Source organism: Gobio gobio (assembly GCF_949357685.1).
Source record: "Gobio gobio genome assembly, chromosome: 15".
Taxonomy (NCBI): Eukaryota; Metazoa; Chordata; class Actinopteri; order Cypriniformes; family Gobionidae; genus Gobio; species Gobio gobio.
This window is the reverse complement of record NC_137108.1, coordinates 12582011-12605833: the sequence shown is the minus strand read 5'-3', so window position 1 is coordinate 12605833 and position 23823 is coordinate 12582011. Positions and strand designations below refer to the sequence as shown.

At 38.7% G+C, this 23823-nt stretch overlaps 1 protein-coding gene across 2 annotated transcripts in view; it reads left to right on the top strand.

Moving 5' to 3' along the window:
- Window positions 1–23823, top strand: part of cdkal1 (CDK5 regulatory subunit associated protein 1-like 1) — a 491565-nt gene that overhangs the window by 2535 nt on the left and 465207 nt on the right. Inside the window, exons 1-2 of one of the 2 annotated variants that reach the window (XM_079836709.1) lie at window positions 603–621; window positions 15460–15620. In XM_079836709.1, coding sequence (XP_079692835.1) covers window positions 15463–15620 — 158 coding nt within the window. In that variant the 5' untranslated portion in view covers window positions 603–621; window positions 15460–15462. Of the gene's footprint in view, window positions 1–602; window positions 622–15459; window positions 15621–23823 lie in introns of those variants that run through there. The other variant, XM_079836708.1, reaches the window with a different exon arrangement.

The window sequence follows — 23823 nt, the reverse complement described above, 5'->3', positions numbered from 1 at the left end:
TGTTTTAAGCAACCCCTTTTGCTTGAGTTTTTCAACCAGAAGCTTAACATTCTCATGATCTATACAAGCACATGTGTTCCGATCACTTGCTTTTGGCTCAGTGATGTGAAATGGCCTTAAATGTAAGAACTGTCTTTAGGATATGGACTCCTCTCTGGCCACCTCTGAGTTATACTCTCCATGGAGTTCTTTCAGTGTCTTGGTGAGGATGCGTCTCTGAAGTTTAGTTTTGTTTTTTGTTACAGTATCTTTCTTACCAGACAGCTGCCGGCTGTTCTCATCTCTGCTGAGAAAAGAATGGACCTTTTCTTGTTGTGTTGACTTTTCCTTCAAATACCCTTTCCTCTTACTGGTTTCTTAGACCTTTGTAAATCCTTCCTTAACTTTTCTTTTGTTTTTTGAGCTTGGGCTAGTTGTTTTTTCAATTGGAAGAGCTGTTTCCTCAATTTCAAATTTAGCTTTTTCAGTCTGCTTTTGCACCTGTTAGACAGCTTTTCTTTATTCTCTTTTGGGGTGGAAAACGCCAATGGTGGTTCTGGCAGAGACTGAGGCTGTTGAGTGGGTTCTGCAGGAGAGGGTCTTACAAAATTTTCCTCAGGAGGCTCTTCAAAGGAATCTGGTGTAAGTTCCAGAACTGCCCTTATACGTTTTGCTTCTGCCATGTGTTTTCTTTGATTTTCCTGCCATTGCTTTCGCCTCTTCTCAGCTGCAGCATCTGATAAATTCCTGATTGACGGGTGATCAGGATTTGCTTTCAAGGCACCTTGCTTTCTTCTCTGGTAGCTGAAATAGATTCCATGCAATTATTGACAAAATTACTGGCATAGATAGGGTTGTGCCGATGGACGATATCATCGTCCATCGTGATGGCTGACTGACATCACGATGGAGCGCCACCATCGTGATGCCACGCCCCCCGTTGCGAGTCTTGTTGTGAGTGCGACGCACATTAATCCTCTTCTATAGTTAAACTAAAAACTTTGCAGGGATTGCTCTGTAAATTAAATTCAGAATATAACTAATTCATATATTCTATTTTAAATACTGTAGTCTTTGCCAGATATAGCCTACATTTTGAAATAATAAATGAGACTCAAACATCCATTTCATAAGCATGCATGTTTATTTCAGCTCTTCCTTCAGTGAAACAACACACCACAGCCTGTAAAACATTTAAACTATTATCAGTAAATAATGGTAACCTAAAGAATATAAGAAAATGAAATTAGTTAAAAAAAAATTAATTTCCCCTCAAAGATGCGTCATATACCGCTCTGCGCGAGATGAAACACGAGCTGTAGACACCTTCTCAAATATCTTCTTCATATTTTTTCCTGATGTTGCAAAGCAACACTTGTTGTAAAAGTTCTGAAGAGCAAATTTTATCTTCCACAGGGTCAAGACATTTAAGTTATGTTTGATTATTCACTTGCAGAGAAAACGAAAGTAAAATGGCCTGTGTGTGTGAAATGCGCCATTCAAATAAACTTGACGCGCCTTACCAAGTCTAATAACAAGCACAAACTGTGTTAAATAAAATTAAGTAAAAAGGTAGCCTATTCGTCCTACAGTGTTTTTCTATTTTCCCACAGTAAAGGATGTGAATGGGTATAATAGACTTAATTATAAACAAACGAAAGGAAGAAACATTTATAATTCCCTGCGAAAATGGGTGCGACGCAAGTGAAGATTTGAGAAAAGAAAAGAGATGTGGGATAAAATGGACTAACGTTAGGCCTATTGTTAAAATTCACGGAAATTGCAAACAGAATAAAAAAGCTGACAAATCTTAAATTGGGCTCAGCCTACCTCTCTCACTCGGCATGAATCCATTCATGGCTGCAAATTTATTTCCTTTGTGAACAAAGCTTTGTGCTTCACTCGGTATTATTCACGTAAAACAGCATTAACATACAAAACACTTTCTAATTTTTGCCTGTTTAGGTTCGTCACCTTCTCCATTGCATTTTTACATTTTTACCATTAAAGTTACTACACGCAAATCCGTGTTTTTTTTATTGTTGTTGTTTTTTTGGGGGGGGAATATATTTCAGGGCTCAATGCAAAGGATTTTTTTCGGGGGTTCAAGTTTTTACTTGCCCTGTCAGAATTTTCACTGACCCCACCACAAAAAAAACGACAAATAAAATAAAATAGGCCTAGTATTGTTTTTGAGCCATATAAGCTTAATAAATAAGGTTATGACTCTAAAAACTAATATCCTAACTCATATATATTTTTTATATTGTTAAACACCATCAGTAATAAAATAAGAACAAATAATCAAATTATGAGCAAATGCACAAATAAATACAGCAGAACAAACATATACAAATGAAATAAACAGTTATTTTCATGTTGGTCTAAACTAGATTGTCAGGTACAAAAATAGTAATCAAATGTAAAATATCACTGCATAGTCTGCATAAAATTATATGCCACTGCATATAAATACAGATTAACCCTTATTAAAAGTTATTCAGTCAAGAGCAGTGAGTGATATTTTTTTTTTGTCTTTTGTTATCTCAAAATTTATATAGCCAATGACGATATTTTCCGGCTTTCCATGTGTGTTCTCTGTTATACGGTAGGGGGCGCTGTAGCGCATTTCCTGACGAGAGCCGAATCTCCTGATCAAAACAGCCTAAGAAGAAGGAACGTGCGCTATCATAAGCAGATGCATTATGTAAAATAACGAGATCATCACCATTAAACAGCATATAAATCACAACTGCCTAATGTTATTGAATGAAACGGGGCGCCCCCCCTGAACAAGGGTAGGGGAAACACTGAAATTATATAGTTTTTAAGTAGAAAATAGTATTTATGTAAAGAGATAGTAAAATACAGATATAGTAAATTATATATTTGTATTAATAAAAAAAAAAAATACGATATCATCGTCCATCACAATGTTTTACAGTAAACATCGTCAACTGCCAATTTAGGAGACATCGCCCAACCCTAGACATAGATATAAACCGTGTTATTAAAGGGTTAGTTCACCCAAAAATGAAAATTGTGTCATTAGTTACTCACCCTCATGTCGTTCGACACCCGTAAGACCTCCGTTCATCTTCGGAACACAAATGAAGATATTTTTGTTGAAAGCTGATGGCTGAGAAAGGCTTCAGATAGGCCTCAATTGGCATTCAGTACATTTACACTCCCAAGACCCATAAAAGGCACTTAAAACGTCGTTACAAAGTCCATCTCACCACAGTGACTCTACAATAATTTTACGATGCGACGACAATAGTTTTTGTGCGCAAAAAAAAATCAAAATAACACCTTTTATCCAACTTGTTCTTGTCTTCCGTGTGTGCCTCCACAACGCATGCGCGAGAATATTACGCAGATCCGGCGTTCGGACACATGACCCAGAAGCGATTTGTTTACAAGCAGAGGAAGACGCGCGTATCTAAGCTGTTGAATTCTACATTGATCGTGCTTTAGGTCTCGGCGTAGTTCTCAAAATGGGGTTAAAGTGTGCATTTCATGGATTCCCGAACCCCGGCGACACGTCATATTCTCGCGCATGCGTCGTGGAGGCACACACGGAAGACAAGAAGAGGTTGAATAAAGTCATTATTTAGATTTTTTTTTTTCGCACACAAACTACTGTCGTCGCATCGTAAAATTATTGTAGAGTCACTGTGGTGAGATGGACTTTGTAACAACGTTTTAAGTGCCTTTTATGGGTCTTGGGAGTGTAAATGTACTGAATGCCAATGGAGGCCTATCTGAGGCCTTTCTCAGCCATCAGCTTTCAACAAAAATATCTTCATTTGTGTTCCGAAGATGAACGGAGGTCTTACGGGTGTCGAACGACATGAGGGTGAGTAATTAATGACAGAATTTTCATTTTTGGGTGAACTAACCCTTTAATTACAAATAATTTCTGTTTGCCAACAAATTACATTTAGAATGTACATTTCTTGAAGAGAATGTGAGTGGTGCTTGCCCTGGCAAAACTTGGCAAAAAAGCCAAGCAACATGTCTGTAGGATGTTCTGGGGCTGAGATATGGCTCATTCATGTGTTTGTACGGTTGCTAGGGTACTGTAAATGGTTGCTAGGGTGTGGCTATACAGTTTATGGTTTGATATTTAAATACTATTGACCAGTCTGAGTCAAAAGAGCCTAACCTAATGACTGTACTATGTTCTGGGGCTGAGATATGGCTTATTCATGTGTTTGTACGGTTGCTAGGGTGCTCTAAATGGTTGCTAGGGTGTGGCTAAAGAGTTTATAAGGTGATATTTATAGTATTATGGTTATTATATTATGATTATTATCATTACCCTCAGTGGCCTCTCTTGAACTTGTGGTATAGGTAGGATGGACTCTCTATCTAAAAACAGCAGTAAGCTATTATTATGCAGGGCTTTAACACAATTTCATGATTTGATTCAATTTCAAATCAATTTGATATTGATTAGCATCAACTGAAAACAGCATAGACTGAAAGATTGATTCCTAGGATTTACAAATCCGTATTGTTTCTTCAAAATGAGAATCAATTAAAATCGAGAAATCTATCTTTTCAACCCAGCCCTATTATTTTGACATTGCACTCCTCAATACCTTTCTCGTCTCCTTGCTAAAAGCACTGCCCTAGCTACTGGGTCTGCATTAACTTTCTGCCGGTGCCTAGTAACTCTCTCTTTGTTTGTGGGCATCTAAAAGAAAGCAGTAACAAAAAGACAAACATGCATTAAAACATTAATATTTATAAAGTTTAATATATATTTTTTTGTGCTAAACATCCCTCATTTATCTGAAATATAAATAAAATGCTAAAAATGTTATTTAAACAGTGACACTGTCATTCAGTGTAATGGATGACACTGTGGTGTAACAGATAATTTGCATTACACCGAATGACAAAACATTACCCTGAATGACGAAACTTCTACTTAATCTAATATTTCAGGCTAACAACTAGCCACCTATATCAAACAGTGAACTTGACCAGAAAGGTTCATCATAATTATTCACAACATCTACTTAATTTTCAAAAAGTCTAACAATAAAAGTGTTTTTTGGCATTACACTGAATGACATCTGTTATTGTAACTCAAGATACCACACTATAAAAAGGTAAAATTATCAAATATTTAAGAGCAATAAACTTACCTTGCTGCAGCACCACACAGTCTTCAGGGGGGGCTTTGATGATGTCACAGACTGCTTGATGACTTTTGGTTGTTTATTTAATTTCAAAATGGCTTCCTGATCCTGTTACACTGAATGACCTCTGACAAACTGCATATTTGGGACAAAAGTCCCCTGGTTATTTCAGTACTTAACGAAAAAAAATAACACAGTCCTTTTAATATAATACAGCCAACACTTATGGTAACATGCCAAAGAAGAATGTTTTTTTTAACATGGTATTTTATGCATTTATTTAGAAATGTATTAGTAAAATCATAGTCCGGATCATTACACTGAATTACATTTTTACATTTTGGAGCATTATTTAACTCATATTTTGTCATTGTATTTTCACAAAAGTTATGTGAAACAAGAAAGTAGACACTTTACTTGCATTTAATATGTTTATTCTGTATGTAAAATCACTTTTGTACATTTTATTTGATGTGGACACCAAAATGGTGACGTCTCGTCTTTGACCCATATACTTGGTGCATGGAAGCGGCACGCTTGTGAAGAGCACCGGCAAAAGTAATGATTATAAATGTGTCAAAAACAATTCTTGAACTTTTTCCTAATTAATTAAGCTTATTAATTTATTAAAAACTTAAAAAAAAAATTATGATATATGTAATTATAAGCTTTTTAAAATAACTAAGACATAAACTAATATAGCTGCTAAACATAAGCTAGTAAATCATAAAGAGGAACAAGAAAACATATTACAAGCAATGAACAAAGAGTGCTTTCAGTATTTAAGAGTGTCTGAACTGTGAGTGATTTTTCTCTCTCTCAGCTTTACTGTTGTTTGATTATTAATCATGACATCATCATAGACAGCGGGAGACCTGCGTTCACACTAATGCACAGATCTCTTTTGAAATATAAAATGTTTTTGCCCTGTCTGTTTAATTCATTAAGACATTACTGACGGTGTTTACATTAATTTTGCGTCATAAAAGCATTTTGAGACTCACACAGACGCGTGCTCGCGAGCACTCTTCACAAAGCTTATTTTTTAATATACAAGCACACTGCATTCCTAACGACATGAATGAAGCCTTCGTTGAGCATTTGTAAGGAAAATACCGGCGGGCGAGCCGAGAACACACACTGCAAGCGTGACATCAAGCAAAGTTTCTCACAGCGCATATCCTGTGCAAAGAAGCCTGCGAATGTCATTGCGATTTGCGCCGTCAACCGTTCCGGACGTTATGAAATATTATTTTATGGTTCGTGTGTGATTGTGTGTGTGTGTGTGTGTGTGTGTGTGTGAAAGAGAGAGATAATGGAAGCAATCAGAATACGGCTGTTTCTAAAACACACAGCGCCACCGCGCACCTGCAGTTAAAATCTAAGCTCAGAATCGATCCAGAATCATTGGAGAGAGAATATTTTCTCCCACCTCTATTGTAGCCTATAGTATGAACAACACAATATTAGATAGATCAAACACAAACAGTTTTTTTCCCTTTTAGGCCAGGCATATATGTGTAACGTGCCAAGTTGCTTCTTCTGCAGACTTTACTCTCGCTTGTCACGTGACGAGACTGTAATCGCAGCCTTTGCGGTTAGGAAATCGTGTTTTATCATATCGCGATATTATCGCAAATGCAATTAATCGTTCAGCCCTAATTACAAGGATACATTTTATTTGTTTATTATTAAACTAGTATTTTCAGTTAAACTAGTATTTTTAGTCAGTGTCGGCTGCTAAGATGATCCTGCCTCTCCGCAGAATACAGAATATACCACAAACTACACCCGAAGTCCACCTAAAAAAGGTGATCTGGGTTATGGTTCGCTGCTGATATGAATGCAATGGTACTTAATTGAGGAAGTGAATCACTATTGAGGACGCATGATTCAATAAAACTTGTTTCTGTGTGTTCTCACTCACTTTCCTGACAAGAGTGACTGATGCACTGAAAACAGAGAGATATGTATATGTCATTTCTGCTCACCTTCAGCAGAAAACAAAACAAAAAAGTTAAGAAAAGAAAAACTATTTCAGGGCTCAGCGTTAACGCTTGTCCAGTTGTCCGGGACAATTGGATTTTTTCAAGGGGCAAGTAAAAAAGAATTGTACTTGCCTGATGGACAAGTATCCTAGCCTGGATGCCAGCCGAATTTAGCCCCGCCCACAACATTTTTACTCGGGCAGTTCGGTCTGGACTTGATCCATAGAGAAGTAATTATGCCCGAACAGAAACTGTTCGGACCAATGAAATTGTCAGGGCGGGCTTTAGACGATGATGGACAGATGATCAACATTAACGTAATCATCCACGTCATCAAAGGCGCTTGGGTTGAGTTTGTTCTAATCCTAAACGGAGAACTTGTTCGTATATGCATTCACCTTTACTATTTCTCTCAGAAATGATGATCGTGTTGGTAAGTACTCTGTGTATCCTTAAATTATTTTTTTACAACACCGGCAAAGATCGTTTACACTCATCTTCTTCTTCTAACGTTAGGCTACTTATTCCAGCGTGCGTGCAGGTACAGGGTTGCCTTGTTTTTACAACAAAACCCGCCCAATTGCTAACGTTCCTCAAAACTAGCCAAAAACGAGCCCAATAGCTTTCCAGGGGGGGGTTCTCCGGGAAAAAAGGCATTTGGGGGGTAAAATATGTGTTATGTTGGCAGGGCTGGCAGCTAAAAATCGCATTCCTGGGTCTGTATATCACATAATTGGGGTCGCTTCAACCCGCGGACATGGCAACACAGTGCAGTTGAGTTCTGTTGACATTTGACAACTAACGTTGTGCGTCGCTCTGATTGGTTGTAGGTCTATCCAATTGAGGTCTTTCCTGGTTCGGTTGAAACACGCCCCATAATCACAGCCCAACGGAGTAGAATCAGACTCATATTCTGACTAGAATTGAGTATGACGAGCTCAGGCTACAAGTATCCTGGTTAAAACGTCTAAACAAAAAATAACTAGGGAATCACCATAGTGCAATAATGATTCTGCATTCAGTTAGTGTAAGTGGAGATTGATAGTGGATGATAATAATATAAAACGAACTGACGTTAACAAGGTTGTGCTGTTGAGGCTCGCGCAGCCTCTCGAGGAGAAAATCGAAAACAAATGAGCGCCGCTCATACAAAGAAACTCAGTTAACATACACGGTTAAAATTGTGTAGTTTTTATATTTATTACATACGATACAGTTAAGCAACATCACACAAACAAGAGTTTCCTGAATACCAAAATGACACTGATTTAATTCGCCAGTTCCATACACAATGAATTGACATTGTCACATTTTAGTTGGGCTGTAGCGATACACTAATCTCATGATACGATACACGATATTCAGCTCACGATACGATATATATCACGATATTCAGCCAACGATTCGATATAATTCGATACACTTACATCATTTTCTGAAACATTTAAAGGGGACAGTGATTTTGGTGACATCTTGTGAGTGTTTCATTTACTTGGATTGAATTAACTGAACTGAAAACTAAAATCATCAATTACACAATATATGTCTCTGACGGGACAGAGAGTCTACAGCTTGCAAATGCTGGACAAAATGAATCAAAGATGTGTTGAGAAAATTAGTTCCATTTATTGAAACAGTGCAAACTGTAGCTTACAAGCCTTTGAAAAGTAAATAAAGTGCAGTATTGCAATTAACAATGGAGTTTTAAAAATTGCAGCAAGTGGCCTGTTCTGAACAGTTTCTTTGACAGCTTTTTTAGCTTGACACTGACATTTGGTAGTATTTCCAGAGTATTTCACGTTTGTGTCACACAGCTTGCAAACCAACCGCGATGCTTTGTCTAAGTCAAGGGTCTCCAACCTTTTTTCATTTTGAGAGCTACTTTTTAAAAAAGAAAGTCAAAGAGAGCTACTCATGTTATATAATACTTAAAACTCTTAAATAATGCATCATAATTCTCATATTAACAACTATCCAAACTGTTTTACACCTGAAAGAGTAAAGTAGTAGTTCCAGTAGTCGGTACAATACCACTATTTTTTTTTTTTAAATAAATGTTTTATTATATATGATGATAATCATAAGTAAATGATACATAAACATGTAAAGGCTGTATGCTGTTTAAAAGTAAACATTGTTTATAAATGAAAGATCAAGTGAAAAATAAGCAACCATTAATAATTATATAATTAGTATTATTTATTTCATAAATATTATTATTAGTAGAGACGTATTATTATTACATAGAGACGTAGCTAAATTTACTGTAGGCTACAATCTGTAGTCAATCTCTTCACGTTAAACCAAACTTTTATTTTGACGGGTTGCCGTGATTACCAGTGTCTGTGTTCATGATGAAATGACAGTGGGTGCGCGTCTCAGTCATTCAGCTCCCTAGTTCAGTCAGGGATCAGATCAGGGATCAGCCCATTGACTCATGTCCTGATCAGTGCCCTGACTACTGAACCAGGAGCAGAATGAGACGCAGCCAGTTTTCTCAAATGAAACGGTAAATTCTCATGAAGTGACGGTTTATGCTTTCATGTCGGCAGAGACTACAAGACGCAGTCATCCACACAGACGCAGAACATGCAGGAGTAATATTTAAATAGTATTTCGCAGTTTATTATTTACAGACACTAGTATATATTCGGCTTCAGTCTGGAGCCCTGCGCTTAAATGAACACGGAAGCGACTGAACGCAGCTGCTATGGTGAGCTATTTTTAGAACAGACCCGCGGGCAACTCCTGTGGTCCTTGCGGGCGATTCATGTTGTTGACCCCTGAGTCTAAGTCGTCGCTTTCCTTCTTCTTTTTAAACCCAAAGTGCTCCCACACATCTGCTTTTAAGCATGAAGGCGCTGGATTTATATTCGCCGCCATTTTCTTGAATCTCCTCGCTCTGACTCCGTAAACAAGAAGAGATAGACGTCGGCATCTGTGTAAAGTTAGTGCGGGTAACTTGCCCTACAGCGGTACTAGCGGCTGGCTGACCAAATCGCTCTTCCTGCAACGCAAATGGGGGTAAACATGGGGATTTGAATGGGACCTTTGTATCGATACTCGCGGCTTAAAAATCGATACTTTCTTGGGAGAAAAAATAACGATTTATATCGCAGAATCGATAAAATTGCCCAGCCCTACATTTTAGATGCAGTATGGACTGTTTTTGTTCTATTTCAGCAGCGAAAATAGTTCCATACAAAGATAACAACAGAAACGTAACGCAACATCTGCAAAGTTACAACGTTCAAAGTTTAAAGCAAAGGGAGATATTTGCTTTTAAAGAAATCAGTTTCTAAGAACTACAGCAAACGGCCAGTAGGCGACTACACACATTCCTCCAGGGTTGGTGACATCAACAGGCTCAATATTTACATAAACCCCTCCTCCGAGAATATTAAATAAGGGGGGTGAGGCCATTTTGTATCGCGGCGCTGTTGTGGTATAGTCAGGCTGGAGTGTTGTTGCCGCGATGCAGAGGAAACGCTGTTATTTTCATCCGGATTGCAGGTCTGGGGTACTTGCTCTGTTCAGCCTTCCTTGGGACGGGGGTGCGTTGCAGAGCGTTTAACATACAGCATGTTATATGCACGTGTGTTTGAGTCAGCGGGGAATCAGGCGCGCGCAGGGCTCCCTGCAGCACATCTAACAGAGGAAAACATCCACCGTCTTCGCGATTTCAATGCCAGATTTGCACAACGTCAGCTGCGTGAAAAAAACACTGCCGGTGCGTGGATGCATGACGCACGCGCTGCACATTTCACGGAGGACAACACAAACTTCCACAAACTTCGCGAGTTCAATACAGGATATGCACAACGGCTTGTCCTGAAAGCTGGATTTACAAACAGAAGCTGTTTACGGGCCACAACCTGTAAGTCTGATTTATTTTTCATCGATGTGTTTTCCTGTAATAGGTTGTAGCAAGGAAGTAAACAGATGACAACGCTGTTCTGCAAACCAGTCTGTTAAATGCTCATTCATACTTAACGTTATCCGACGAACACCTAACGTTACAAACATTAACGTTAAAATCTCAACAGCGAACCTGGCATTAGTGTAAATGATTCTTTGATTAGAGCTTTTATGTATTGTTTATCTACAGGCTTGCTAAACATGCTTCTATGTGTGATTTGGCTAACTTACTAGTTAAAGCCAGTGCTTAGTGTTCGTTTTGGGTTAACTTTAGTTCTTGCGACAGATATTTGGCTATAATCGTTCTAAAAATACAAAAGTTAAAGTGCCATTCAGTAGCGATCATTATAGATCCGCAGTCTTTACTCTCGAGGACTGAACAGGTTCTGCTCGATCATCTTCACTCAAATGTTCTGGGTCTGATTCGAGCTCATATGGTTTTATTGACGCCGTTGTTTCTAACTGAACAGCCTCCGGTAAGGGGCGTGACGTTTCCGACGTGCACTGCAGTTAGCGAATCACAACACACTGGGCCAGCTAACCAATCTGAGCCCACTGCGTATTTTTGAGGGACTGGCTTCATACAACCCGGAAAGCATCAGACCGTTTTACAAGGAGGGACAGAGCAGTGTAGAATAAAGGTCAAATATATGAAAAATAAGGCAATTTTTTTTAAAACGAAGCATGAACACATATTACAGTGTACCCCACAAACACAGCCAAGCCTTCAAAAGAATGTGTTTTACCACCCCTTTAAAATAATCTCATAACATTATTTAATGCAGTTGTAATTTTTCAGTGTAAATAATTTAATTTGATTGGTAACAGCCTATAGTGTCTTATTCTAATTTAATTTATAGATCAAATTTAAAAATATAAAATTAAAGCTGAAGCATGGCCTATATTTAATAAGATTATGGAAAAATGCCCTTTATAAAAAGGTAAAAATATCACAAATATGCATATTTAAATATGTCAAAGCTGATTGAACACTGGTGAGAATATTGCTTCAGAATATATTATATATACAATAATAAAAAAATCCAGACAAGCACATTTTTTACTCGGACAAGTGCATGACAGATTTACTTGTCCTGTATTTGTGCCTTCATCATAACCTTTACCTAGGTACGTGACTGCAGCTTGAGTTGGGTTCAATTCGGACACCAATATATAATGTGAACAGAGACCAGTGGGGGATGGAGGGGGGACAGTCAGACTCTAGTTTGGACCAAGAAATCGAACCAAGTGTGAAAGCACACTAAGAAATGAAAAAACGAGAATTAAGCTACATTTTTAGTTTTTTCCATGGGTAATTTTTTTTAAATTGTGTGTGCATGTGTGGGCTGATCTGAAACACTTTTGTCTTATTAGTTGACCCTCCCCATCTTCTGTACTGCAACACAGTAGTGCTGCATTCACACGGGGCGTCAGCGTTAACGCTTGACGGAGGGTGTGGCTGAAGCTTGGCGCTGATACACAACGCGTCTGCTCTAGGGTTGCATGAACGCAATTGGCTAGCGTCTGCTCTAGGGTATTTGCATAGGGTGATCTGATTGGATGACGTTGTAGCTTAATTCTTGTTTTTGGCACTTGAAAAGTTGAGAAATCTTCAACTTCTGCCGCTTGCAACGCGAGTGAAGTGACTTGACAGAACCCACAATTCAGTTCGGCAATGCATGACATCAACCATTCAAAGTAAATGAGAAGCGTTAACGCCAACGCCCCATGTGAATGCAGCATAAGAGGCAACCACGAGCTCACAATTCACTTTCAGTGGGAGATACTTCATCACAACTTCTCCATTCAGCTAGGTTCTTAAACCATAACTCCATCCTGGACAGCCAGGAACCTTGTTGGAGTTGTGATCAATGATCATTTAAACTTCACAGACCACATTGCTGGAACTACCCAGTCCTGCACATTTGCCGTATACAACATTAGGAAGATCAGGCCCTTCCTATCACAGGTCTTCCAGCATGCACTGTCAAACCACTGCAAATAATCCAGAATGCAAGAGTGGTCTTTAACGAGCTGAAGAGGGTGCACATCACATCTTCATAAACTTGCACTGAAATTTTTGCGAGCAGAAATTGGCAACCAAAGCACTGATGTGATGTTTGCATACAGAACAACCACTTTCTCTGCACCCCATACCTAAACGCACTACTTCAGACTTATGTGTTACATTTTTGCACTGTAAGAATCTCCCATTGAAAATTAATTGTGAGATTGCAGTTACTGCTTACCTTGTTGCAGTACAGAAGATGGGAAGGGTTGACTAATCAGATAAAAGGTGCGTTTCAGGGCTGCCCACACTTGCAAAACAAATATTAAAGCATAAACTTTATTTTGTCCATGGGTAAAAAAGAAAAAGAAAAAGTAGCTTAATTCTTGTTTTTCAGTTTCTGGAACCCTTTCTCTTATTTGTTTTTCAGTAGAAAATTAAATGACCAGAAGGTGCACAGACCTGTAACATTTAACGGTATAATATCTTCCTAACAATACGGCATTTGTATATAACAATCATACTTAAAGCTGGAGTAGGGAGTTTTTAGAAAACGTTGACTTAGCCTGAAAATTTGAACGAGCACAACTCACAGGTCACTCCCCCTTGCTCTCGGCTGCGCTACAGCCCTCCCTCCACAGCTCCTCCTCCATCACAACGGAGCCTGCCGTGAACGCGCAGGCTAGTAACTAGGCTAGTAGAATGTAGCAGGGCCACCGATGACGGCGGATAAACAGTTATGACACATTCACTAGTACGGACGAAACATCAACAGTATGATTAACATTGACTATGGCCTTGCCCATACTTTGACTACAAACTTGGTCCTCAAAACATTACGTATTTTGAAATACATGTAATGTAACTATATGACGTTGCACTATTTCTATAAGTAATAAATAGCTAGTAAGATAATATAACCGTAACTAACGTTACAGCTGCAAAGCTGCGGCACACCGGTAATCTTGAATTTGAACGCCTGTACGCGCTGTGCATGAGAGGGGTGTGATCAGCGCGCACACAAGCTTGATTGACACTGCTAAGACACTCCTCCTGGCTCTGATTGGTTGTTTCTTACCGGGAGCGGTGTATTTCTGCAAATGGCAGTAGGACCACTGGGAGGAGCCAGAGGAGCTTTATTTTTTTTTTTCACAGATTATCCATCTCATATTCTACTGTCAGGACATAATGACAGGTGTAACAAATATGTAAAAAATAAATGTTTACAAAAGTTACCAACTGCAGCTTTAATTTAAATAAAGGACTCACCGGTTAATGAGATGGGCGTGACTTTAGTTGTATCAGTTTGAGTTTTAAATAATTATCTATGTAAGTGCTGAGAACCCAATTAACACAGATACATTGCTGAGAAGGGTAGTAATGTCTTTACAGCTGATTTGCCAAGGCAAGATGCACGTGACATAGCAAAATCCTGTTTTTTTCCGCAACGATGCGCATTTGCGTATGACTTTGAGTGGATGCATTTTGGACCACACAAGATAGGTAATTTGACTCCTGTATTTGACCTTTTATAGCACTACCATTTTGCTGTTTTTACTCTAGAAGGAGGCATACCAGTGAGAATTACATGCTCAGTTTGAATGATATTTTGGAGTTTAATCTGGCGTATTATTACATTTATGGCAAATCTCAGCTTTTTGTTACCCCAATTTGGGATCCACTTCTCTAAGATACAAACAGTTTGTGTGGGATTGAGAAGCACCATATGTGACCCTGGACCACAAAACCAGTCATAAGTCGCACGGGTATATTTGTGGAAATAGCCAACAATACATTGTATGGGTCAGAATTATTGATTTTTCTTTTATGCCAAAAATCATTAGGATATTAAGTAAAGATCATGTTCAATGAAAATGTTTAGTAAATTTCCTACCGTAATACCAAATGTATTCTTAGTAGTAATATGCATTGCTAAGGACTTCATTTGGACAACTTTCTCAAAGCAAATTTCTCAATATTTATATATTTTTTTTCACCCTCAGATTCCAGATTTTCAAATATTTGTATCTAAGACTTTTTTTTTTGGTAGATGGATTTATTGTTTATTCGACTGTGTATGCTATGTTTTTTGTTTTATTATTATTATTATTATTATCATCATTATTATTATTCATAATAATATCATCATCATCATCATCATCATCATCATCATCATTTCATTAATTGCAACCTTTGTGTATATTTATCATATATTCTCATATTTTAAAATATATTCTGTTTTAGGTTGATTTGTAACATTCTGTCCAGGGACTTCAGATGAAAAATAGCCCTTGGCTAACTCTGGTGCATTTATTGAAAAGTTAATTATAATGTGCATTGTCCCTATTTAAATTAAATGAATAAAACCAAGTTTACTCTGCAGTATTTCATCTGGTGCATCTGTTTTTATTAGATCATGTCATCTGCTTGTGACTCCCTTGTTGATGATATTGAGGACATGGTGACCTCCCATGACCCCACTCCCCATGAGCGGCAGTTTGCCAGGAGAAGCATTGTGCCTCGTGCACGCAAGCACAAGCAACCGCCTGCAGGAGAAGAGCTTCAGGCAGACAGGTCAGAAACACAACTTTCACTTGCAGTCACGTTACACTGTCCCCCTCCCCTTAAACTAACCCAGTATGAAAGGTATTGTCAGGATTTCACAGACCTATTGGTGCGCACAGGTGCACAGATCCTTTTCGATAAACGCGCGAACAAATTTTACGTAACTTTTGCGAAAACACACTTAAAGCTACACTGTGTGATATTTTCCCCCATCTAGTGGTGAAAAGGTATATGACCATCCAGCGAATTTTAGTTTCTGTTCCTCTCAATTCCGATTTCGTTTCAACTCCTACGGTGGCCGATTTAGTCCAAGATTAACATGGCTTCCAGTTCGACCTCGTCCACATTCGACACGGTGCCTGTGGGATATTCTGTGCGCAGTGGGATGGTTGGAACTCAACTGGCCTAATTATTCGGCTAGAAAGAACTGCAGCTAATCCAGAGTGAACTTTGATGATAGTAATGTTTATTCAGTCATCCAATTGCAAGGCATAAACAGGTTTGCGTGGATATGTACATAAATGTGGTTTCTGTGAGAGAACAAATAAGGATGGTAAATATACATACACAGTTAAGAACTGTTTAACTATACTTATAAGTTACATTTGTATGATGTAACCGTAAACCAGAGCTTATTGTACCATATATAGGCGCTAAAGGCAGCTGCATTCAAAGGAGCTGAGCTGCCGCTGCTGCTGCTAACAAGCGGTGTCCGGTTACAAAAGTGTGTGCGGCGCTTTAACGTTAGCACTGCAGTGCGCTCTGTAGAACAATTGTTAATATGCCGATCAGACCTGATACATATTTCCATCAACATTAGGGATGAAACGATTACCGGTTTCACGATAAACCACGATAAAATTTTGTGACGGTTAGTAATATCGTATAAAATTTAATTATCATTAAAACCGCGTGTGATTATCACGATTGTGAAAACTCGCGGTAAATCTTGTCCAGTCAGCGTCAGTCTGGCGCAGCTCACCGCTGTTTTTGAATGAGAAGAAATGGAAGAAGGCAGTGACAGCACTCTGGAGATTGTTCAGCCTCTAAAAGGACCAAATCTGAGGTGTGGTCATATTTTGGCTTTTACAAAAGTCCTGAGGGAAACTTAATCTAAGATGGTCACCTTGTCTGCAGAACATGCCAGAAGAAAGTCGCTGTAATAGGGAAAACACTTCAAAACTACGAACGCAAGGCAAGTGGACTTTGACCTCAATACCAAAACTACGTCTTGGAAATAATAACGTGAAGCGAACGAACAAGTTCAGACAAGACTACGGTGACATTTAAGGGATAATATTCAGGGCTTGACATTAACAACCGCCATTTGCGGGTATAATTTCGGCTGCACACTATAGTCACTCTGGCTGTTGAACTTAGTCTTCTCAAAAGCCGTCTGTTATAATCGCGTTGCGCATTATAACCACTCGCACGTGTTTATATTGAGTTTATGAATGCAATGTCTCATAATCAAAGGCGTTCAGAGCGTGCGCCGCGCTCACTCGCTGAAATCTGCACTCAAAGCAGAGATAAACGTGCGATGTACGCAGGAGATTCACTCATCATACTGTGTTGGACTGTTTTTGTTCTATTTCAGCAGCGAAAATAGTTTTAAAACACACAGCAGAACCACAGCGCATCTGATATGACTGGCATAACGCTGGCGAATTTAGGGACCGTCTCTAAAGTTACACACAACATTGGTAACGTTATACACATTTCTGACTTCAATAGCATTTGAAGAGAATGACAGTCATAAAACTGACTGTAAAGTGATCATTTAGGTGTCAGGTATGATGCACACATTTTGATATTTAATAAAATAAATGTCAAATCATATGGAAATATGGATATGCATTATTTCACTAGGATACTGTTTGGGCTCTAACACAAAACATGCTAGATTTAAATGCATCATTGCTGAACACTGATGAGAATATTGCTTGAGAATATATTCACAGAGATAATATTAGAGATTATATTTACGACAAATTATTATTATTTATGCTTTATGCGTTGCTATTGACGACGGCCATTAAGGAAGGAAATCCCACAGAATCTAGCTTAAAAAAAGTGCATAGAGCTGCTTTAGTTATTTGTTGTTTGTTGAATTTCAAATATAAAACTTGTTGAAATTTTTTAAGTGTGTGAATCTGTTCTTTTTGAATACTTTCATCTCGTTTGAACAAAACCGTGATAATATTGATAACCGTGATAATTTGGGTCACTATAATCGTGATGTTAAATTTCCATACCGTTTCATCCCTAATCAACATACATTACAAGCAAATATTTTCTATAAACGAATAAACATTGTTGATAACAAAATAACTGAATGATTATTCAAATAGGTGTGCATTACGCTATTGTATGTTGACACAAAAATACTTCTGAGGTGACATCAACTGAATTACGCGATGACACACTCTGAAACACATCTACAATGACAATAACTATTATTACTCACGGAGTTATTAACGCACAGAAATACCACACAAGGAAAAACAGACTTTTGAGGAATAAACAAGCCAGGAAAACTCCGTATAACTGTTACTGGACGCTGCTGAGATGAAAACTCTCTGCACATGCACCAGACAAGTCTGAACAAGTTGACGCGCACATGCGCGAGGCAGAGAATTTTGTACAGTGCCATCGAGTATTAAAACCGGTTAAAACGCGAAAAGCGAAGCTTGAATTTACGGGTATGTCCCTCTTTGGCTAATGTACTTTCAAGATGGAGGGGCAACATGGCGACCACCGTTAGATCCCATTACCTTATGTATTTTCAATGGCATATTATAAACTTACGAGAATACTTTATTACTTGAAAGAAGTAAATATACATTAATGAGCACATATATTTTTGAAAGAACTAAGTGTTTTTAGCTAAGAATAGACTAAAAAAGTTACACAGTGTAGCTTTAAGGCAATATCTCCGCAACGCTTTATCGTATTCAAACCAAACTTGGTACATGTCATCACAAGCATGACCTGAGGCAACATGCAGCGTTTCGACGCAGCGCCACCTACTTGTCCGGAGATACGAAAAATGGCTGTATTTGCTTATAACTTCTGAACTGTTTGTCCAAAAATCATTAAAGGGGTCTTGTTAGATTCAGGACGTCATGCAGAGTCGTCTGATATCCAATTTTACCATATCGACCATTTTGAATTATGTGATAAAATGCTGTATTTTATGAACACATGAACGGATTGTTACAAAACTCGGTTTGGGTCATCAGCACGATGCCCTGAAGGAGCATGAGAACTTTCGAAACAGCGCCACCTAGTGGATAATTTTTTTTTTCAAATGCTTATAACTTTGGGTGAGAGACTTATTTTCATGGGACTAACTTTTTTTGTCTCCTGAATCCTCGCAGAGTCCAACAATACCAGATTTGCCAGGTTTCGGTCTATGGTTTGTGCAGCGTTGCAATTTAGCGCTTAAAAAACGTTAGCTGATATCTTCGAAACCGCTAGTCCGATCGAGACGAAACCAGCGTCAGAAGTTCGGAAACATAGGTCGATAGCCATTTGCTAATACCCAAATGTCAAAATATTGATAGTAAGGGGGAGTTAAATCCAATCAAAGTCAGGTGTCAGTCATTTTTCATGTGTTTTTTCATATAAATGTCTATAACTCCAAAACGAAATTAGATATTTTCACCAAAACTGACACAGACATGTATGGGCTCACTCCGAGGACGCATAAAAAAATGGTAGGATTGTGCTACTTGGTGGCGCTATAATAGAACAAAACATGAAATTCCCATTGACTACAATGCAGTATTATGATATAAAATGCTATGCTTTACAAATGAATTGTTGTATCATTACGAAACTTGGTTTGTGCCATCAGCACCATGCCTTTAAGGTACTTAAAAGGTTTCAAAACAGCACCGCCATGTGGTCCATACTTATAATGAAAAGGCCTCTTGAGGCTATATCTCTGCAATGACATATTGACACCATATTGACACCCAGCTTTGATATATTGACACCAATCTTTCTTTGCATGTGTCATTGTTCCCTTATTCTGACCACACCACATCAATTTCGTAACTGTGCCACCTATTGATTGAAAGTGATAAATCATTAAATCATTATTGTTGACTGTATTTATCATTTTACAGCTATTTTGCCTAAAATCACCTTAATAGGACTTTAATTGCTCATTGCTGCAGTTGATCTGACACTGCCAGCCAGGAGTCTCTAACTCATTCCCTCTAGCGTCAGTCCAAATTTTGACTCCTGTTTATGCTAATAACTTTTGAACCATAAGGACTAGAAAAAAAAATTCTTTTTTTCCTCTGATTCCTTGGCTCAAGCCGATTCGATCTGAATATGTCGTCATTTTTTGTCGTAAAAATTTTCCCGCCTTTTTCAATTTTCCAAAAAAACTACTTTTCCAAACTTGTCCTAGACGGTTACTCCGATTTGCACGAAAATTGAACCAGATCATCTTCAGACCATGCTGACAAAAAATCTTGCAAATCAAGTTGATTCGTCAAATCAACTTTCGATAAACACGCAAACAAATTTTACGTAACGCTTGTGAAAACACACTTAAGGCAATCTCCGCAACGCTTTATCGTATTCAAACCAAACTTGGTACATGTCGTCACAAGCATGACCTGAGGCAACATGCAGCATTTCGGCACAGCGCCACCTACTGGTCCGGAGATACGAAAAATGGCTGTATTTGCTTTAGGGCTGCAACGACGCGTCGACGTCGTCGATGACGTCGACTACGAAAATACGTCGACGTGCGTGAAATGCGTCGACGCGTCGGCGGCACATTATTTACGTTCTAGAATGGAACAGAAGATCTAGAATAATGGCAGCTTCTGCTCCCGGGCATAGTGAAAATGATCATTTATCATATAAAGCCAGACCGCGACATTCAAAAGTGTGGGAGTACTTTAAACAGAAGCAGAGTAAAACTGTGCTTTGTTCGCTCTGTAACGTCGGTTTCACATTGCGCGCGGTGGCAGAGCAGGTGCTGTGCGCGTGGAGAGCGGGAGCTTTCACACTGCCAGTCAGTGTTGCCAAGTCCGGTTTTTTCCGCGGAATTGGGCTACTTCTACACTGTTGCCGCGGGCTGTGTCTCATGTCCGCGGGTTGAAGCAAAAAAAACACACATATTTAACCCCCCGAACGCGATGTTTACCAGAGAACCTCCCCGAAACGCGATTGGGCTTGTTTTGGGCTAGTTTTGAGTAACGAATGGGTGGGTTTTGTTGTGTAAACCTGGCAACCCTGCTGCCAGTGTTCTCTCGCGCAGCTGAACCGTGGCGCGTGTATTGCAACAGACGGTCACATTTTCCTGGGTTCTTCTCCGACCCCAGTACGTCTCGTGCTTTTATTTATTATGGGCTGCATATATCTCCTGTTAATGCGACCTGGTTCCCCTCTGTCCCAAACACATATGCATAAAACATGCTGTATATAGGTAGTTTACATGATTAAAGTAACATTAAAGTTAAGATATGCCTCTAGCTTTAATCATTTAAATGTGTCTTTGAAGTTTGGGCAAAAACTTCTGGCAGCTTTAGTCGTTGTTTATGCACATGTATCTTCAAAATAGACGACTAGTTATACATTAACACTATGCTGAAAGCTCCTGTATGTGAACCTTTTGCAGATAAATACAAGTGCATTTTCTTTACTATTGACACAAATCAATAAGTAAATCATACTCAACTACTATAGTAAACAACTTTTCCTAATTAGGCCTACTCTGTATACATTTTATGATGAATAGTATCAATATATATTATGTTTAAAAAGCTTCTTGTGTTCATATATTTCATTATAAAATGGCATACTATGTACACTACCCTTCCTGAAATACAATTAATATTGTCATCATTCATTGATTTCATGTTAAAATAATATACAAATTCACTACCCTCTTTGAAATACAATAATCAGTAAAAAAGAATAATAAGATTAATCTGGAAAAATAATCGTTAGATTAGTCGACAGAAAAAATAATCGTTAGTTGCAGCTCTAATTTGCTTATAACTTCTGAACTGTTTGTCCAAAAATCATAAAGGATCATGCCATATCCAATTTTACCATATCGGCTATTTTGGCTGTTGGCCATTTTGAATTATGTGCTAAAATTCTGTATTTTAGGAATGCATTAGTGTACCGTTACGAAACTCAGTATATGTCTTCGGCACCATGCCTTGAAGGGATTCAAAAAGTTTCGGGGCAGCGCCACCTTGTGGTCAAAAGTGTCATTGTTCCCTTATTCTGACCACACCACATCCATTTAATAACTGTGCCACCTATTGGTCAAAATTGATAAACCATTGGATTAAATTATTAATGACTCTATGATATTTCAGCCATTTTGCATAATCTTCTTAAACTGTATACTTGTTCATTGTTGCAGTTGGTCTGACACTCTCAGACTACAATGCATTTTTCAGCCTTTTGCCTAAAATCATCTTAATGTGATTAATTGCTCATTGCTGCAGTTGATCTGACACTGCCAGCCATTTTGGCATGTCTTGTCTTCTTCTTTGCGATTTGCCCCGGTATTGCTGCTTGCAGCTATATTTTATATATATGAGTTATATTTGTGTGTTTGTGTATATATATATATATATATATATATATAAAAAATACATAATACAGTGAGGAAAATAAGTATTTGAACACCCTGCTATTTTGCTAGTTCTCCCACTTAGAAATCATGGAGGGGTCTGAAATGGTCATCGTAGGTGCATGTCCACTGTGAGAGTCATAATACAAAAACAAAATCCAGAAATCACAATGTATGATTTTTTAAACTATTTATTTGTACGATACAGCTACAAATAAGTATTTGAACACCCGAGAAAATCAATGTTAATGTTTGGTACAGTAGCCTTTGTTTGCAATTACAGAGGTCAAACGTTTCCTGTAGTTTTTCACCAGGTTTGCACACACTGCAGGAGGGATTTTGGCCCACTCCTCCACACAGATCTTCTCTAGATCAGTCAGGTTTCTGGCCTGTCGTTGAGAAACACGGAGTTTGAGCTCCCTCCAAAGATTCTCTATTGGGTTTAGGTCTGGAGACTGGCTAGGCCACGCCTGAACCTTGATATACTTCTTATAGAGCCACTCCTTGGTTATCCTGGCTGTGTGCTTCGGGTCATTGTCATGTTGGAAGACCCAGCCTCGACCCAACTCGACCCAATGCTCTAACTGAGGGAAGGAGGTTGTTCCCCAAAATTACAATTCGCAATACATGGCCCCGGTCATCCTCTCCTTAATACAGTGCAGTCGCCCTGTCCCATGTGCAGAAAAACACCCCCAAAGCATGATGCTACCACCCCCATGCTTCACAGTAGGGATGGTGTTCTTGGGATGGTACTCATCATTCTTCTTCCTCCAAACACGTTTAGTGGAATTATAACCAAAAAGTTCTATTTTGGTCTCATCTGACCACATGACTTTCTCCCATGACTCCTGGATCATCCAAATGGTAATTGGAAAACTTAAGACGGGCCTGGACATGTGCTGGTTTAAGCAGGGGAACCTTCCGTGCCATGCATGATTTCAAACCATGACGTCTTAGTGTATTACCAACAGTAACCTTGGAAACGGTGGTCCCAGCTCTTTTCAGGGCATTGACCAGCTCCTCCCGTGTAGTTCTGGGCTGATTTCTCACCTTTCTTAGGATCATTGAGACCCCACGAGGTGAGATCTTGCATGGAGCCCCAGTCTGAGGGAGATTGACAGTCATGTTTAGCTTCTTCCATTTTCTAATGATTGCTCCAACAGTGGATCTTTTTTCACCAAGCTGCTTGGCAATTTCCCAGTAGCCCTTTCCAGCCTTGTGGAGGTGTACAATTTTGTCTCTAGTGTCTTTGGACAGCTCTTCGGTCTTGGCCATGTTAATAGTTGGATTCTTACTGATTGAATGGGGTGGACAGGTGTCTTTATGCAGCTAATGACCTCAAACAGGTTTTTTGAGAATAAAATAAATAAAAATGAATACATTTTCCTCAATGTTTTAGATCATATAAAGCTAAAAGGAACGTTTCAGGGCCGCCCACATTCGAAACAAATACTATAGGCCTAAAGCATAAAAATGTTTTAGGCTACCCATGAACCAAAGAAACAAGGTGTCATCGTCTAGAATTCAAAGTCTAATATTTTAAAAACGGAAGCAGCACAAACGAAAAGTTTACCAGCACAAACGATTGAGACTATT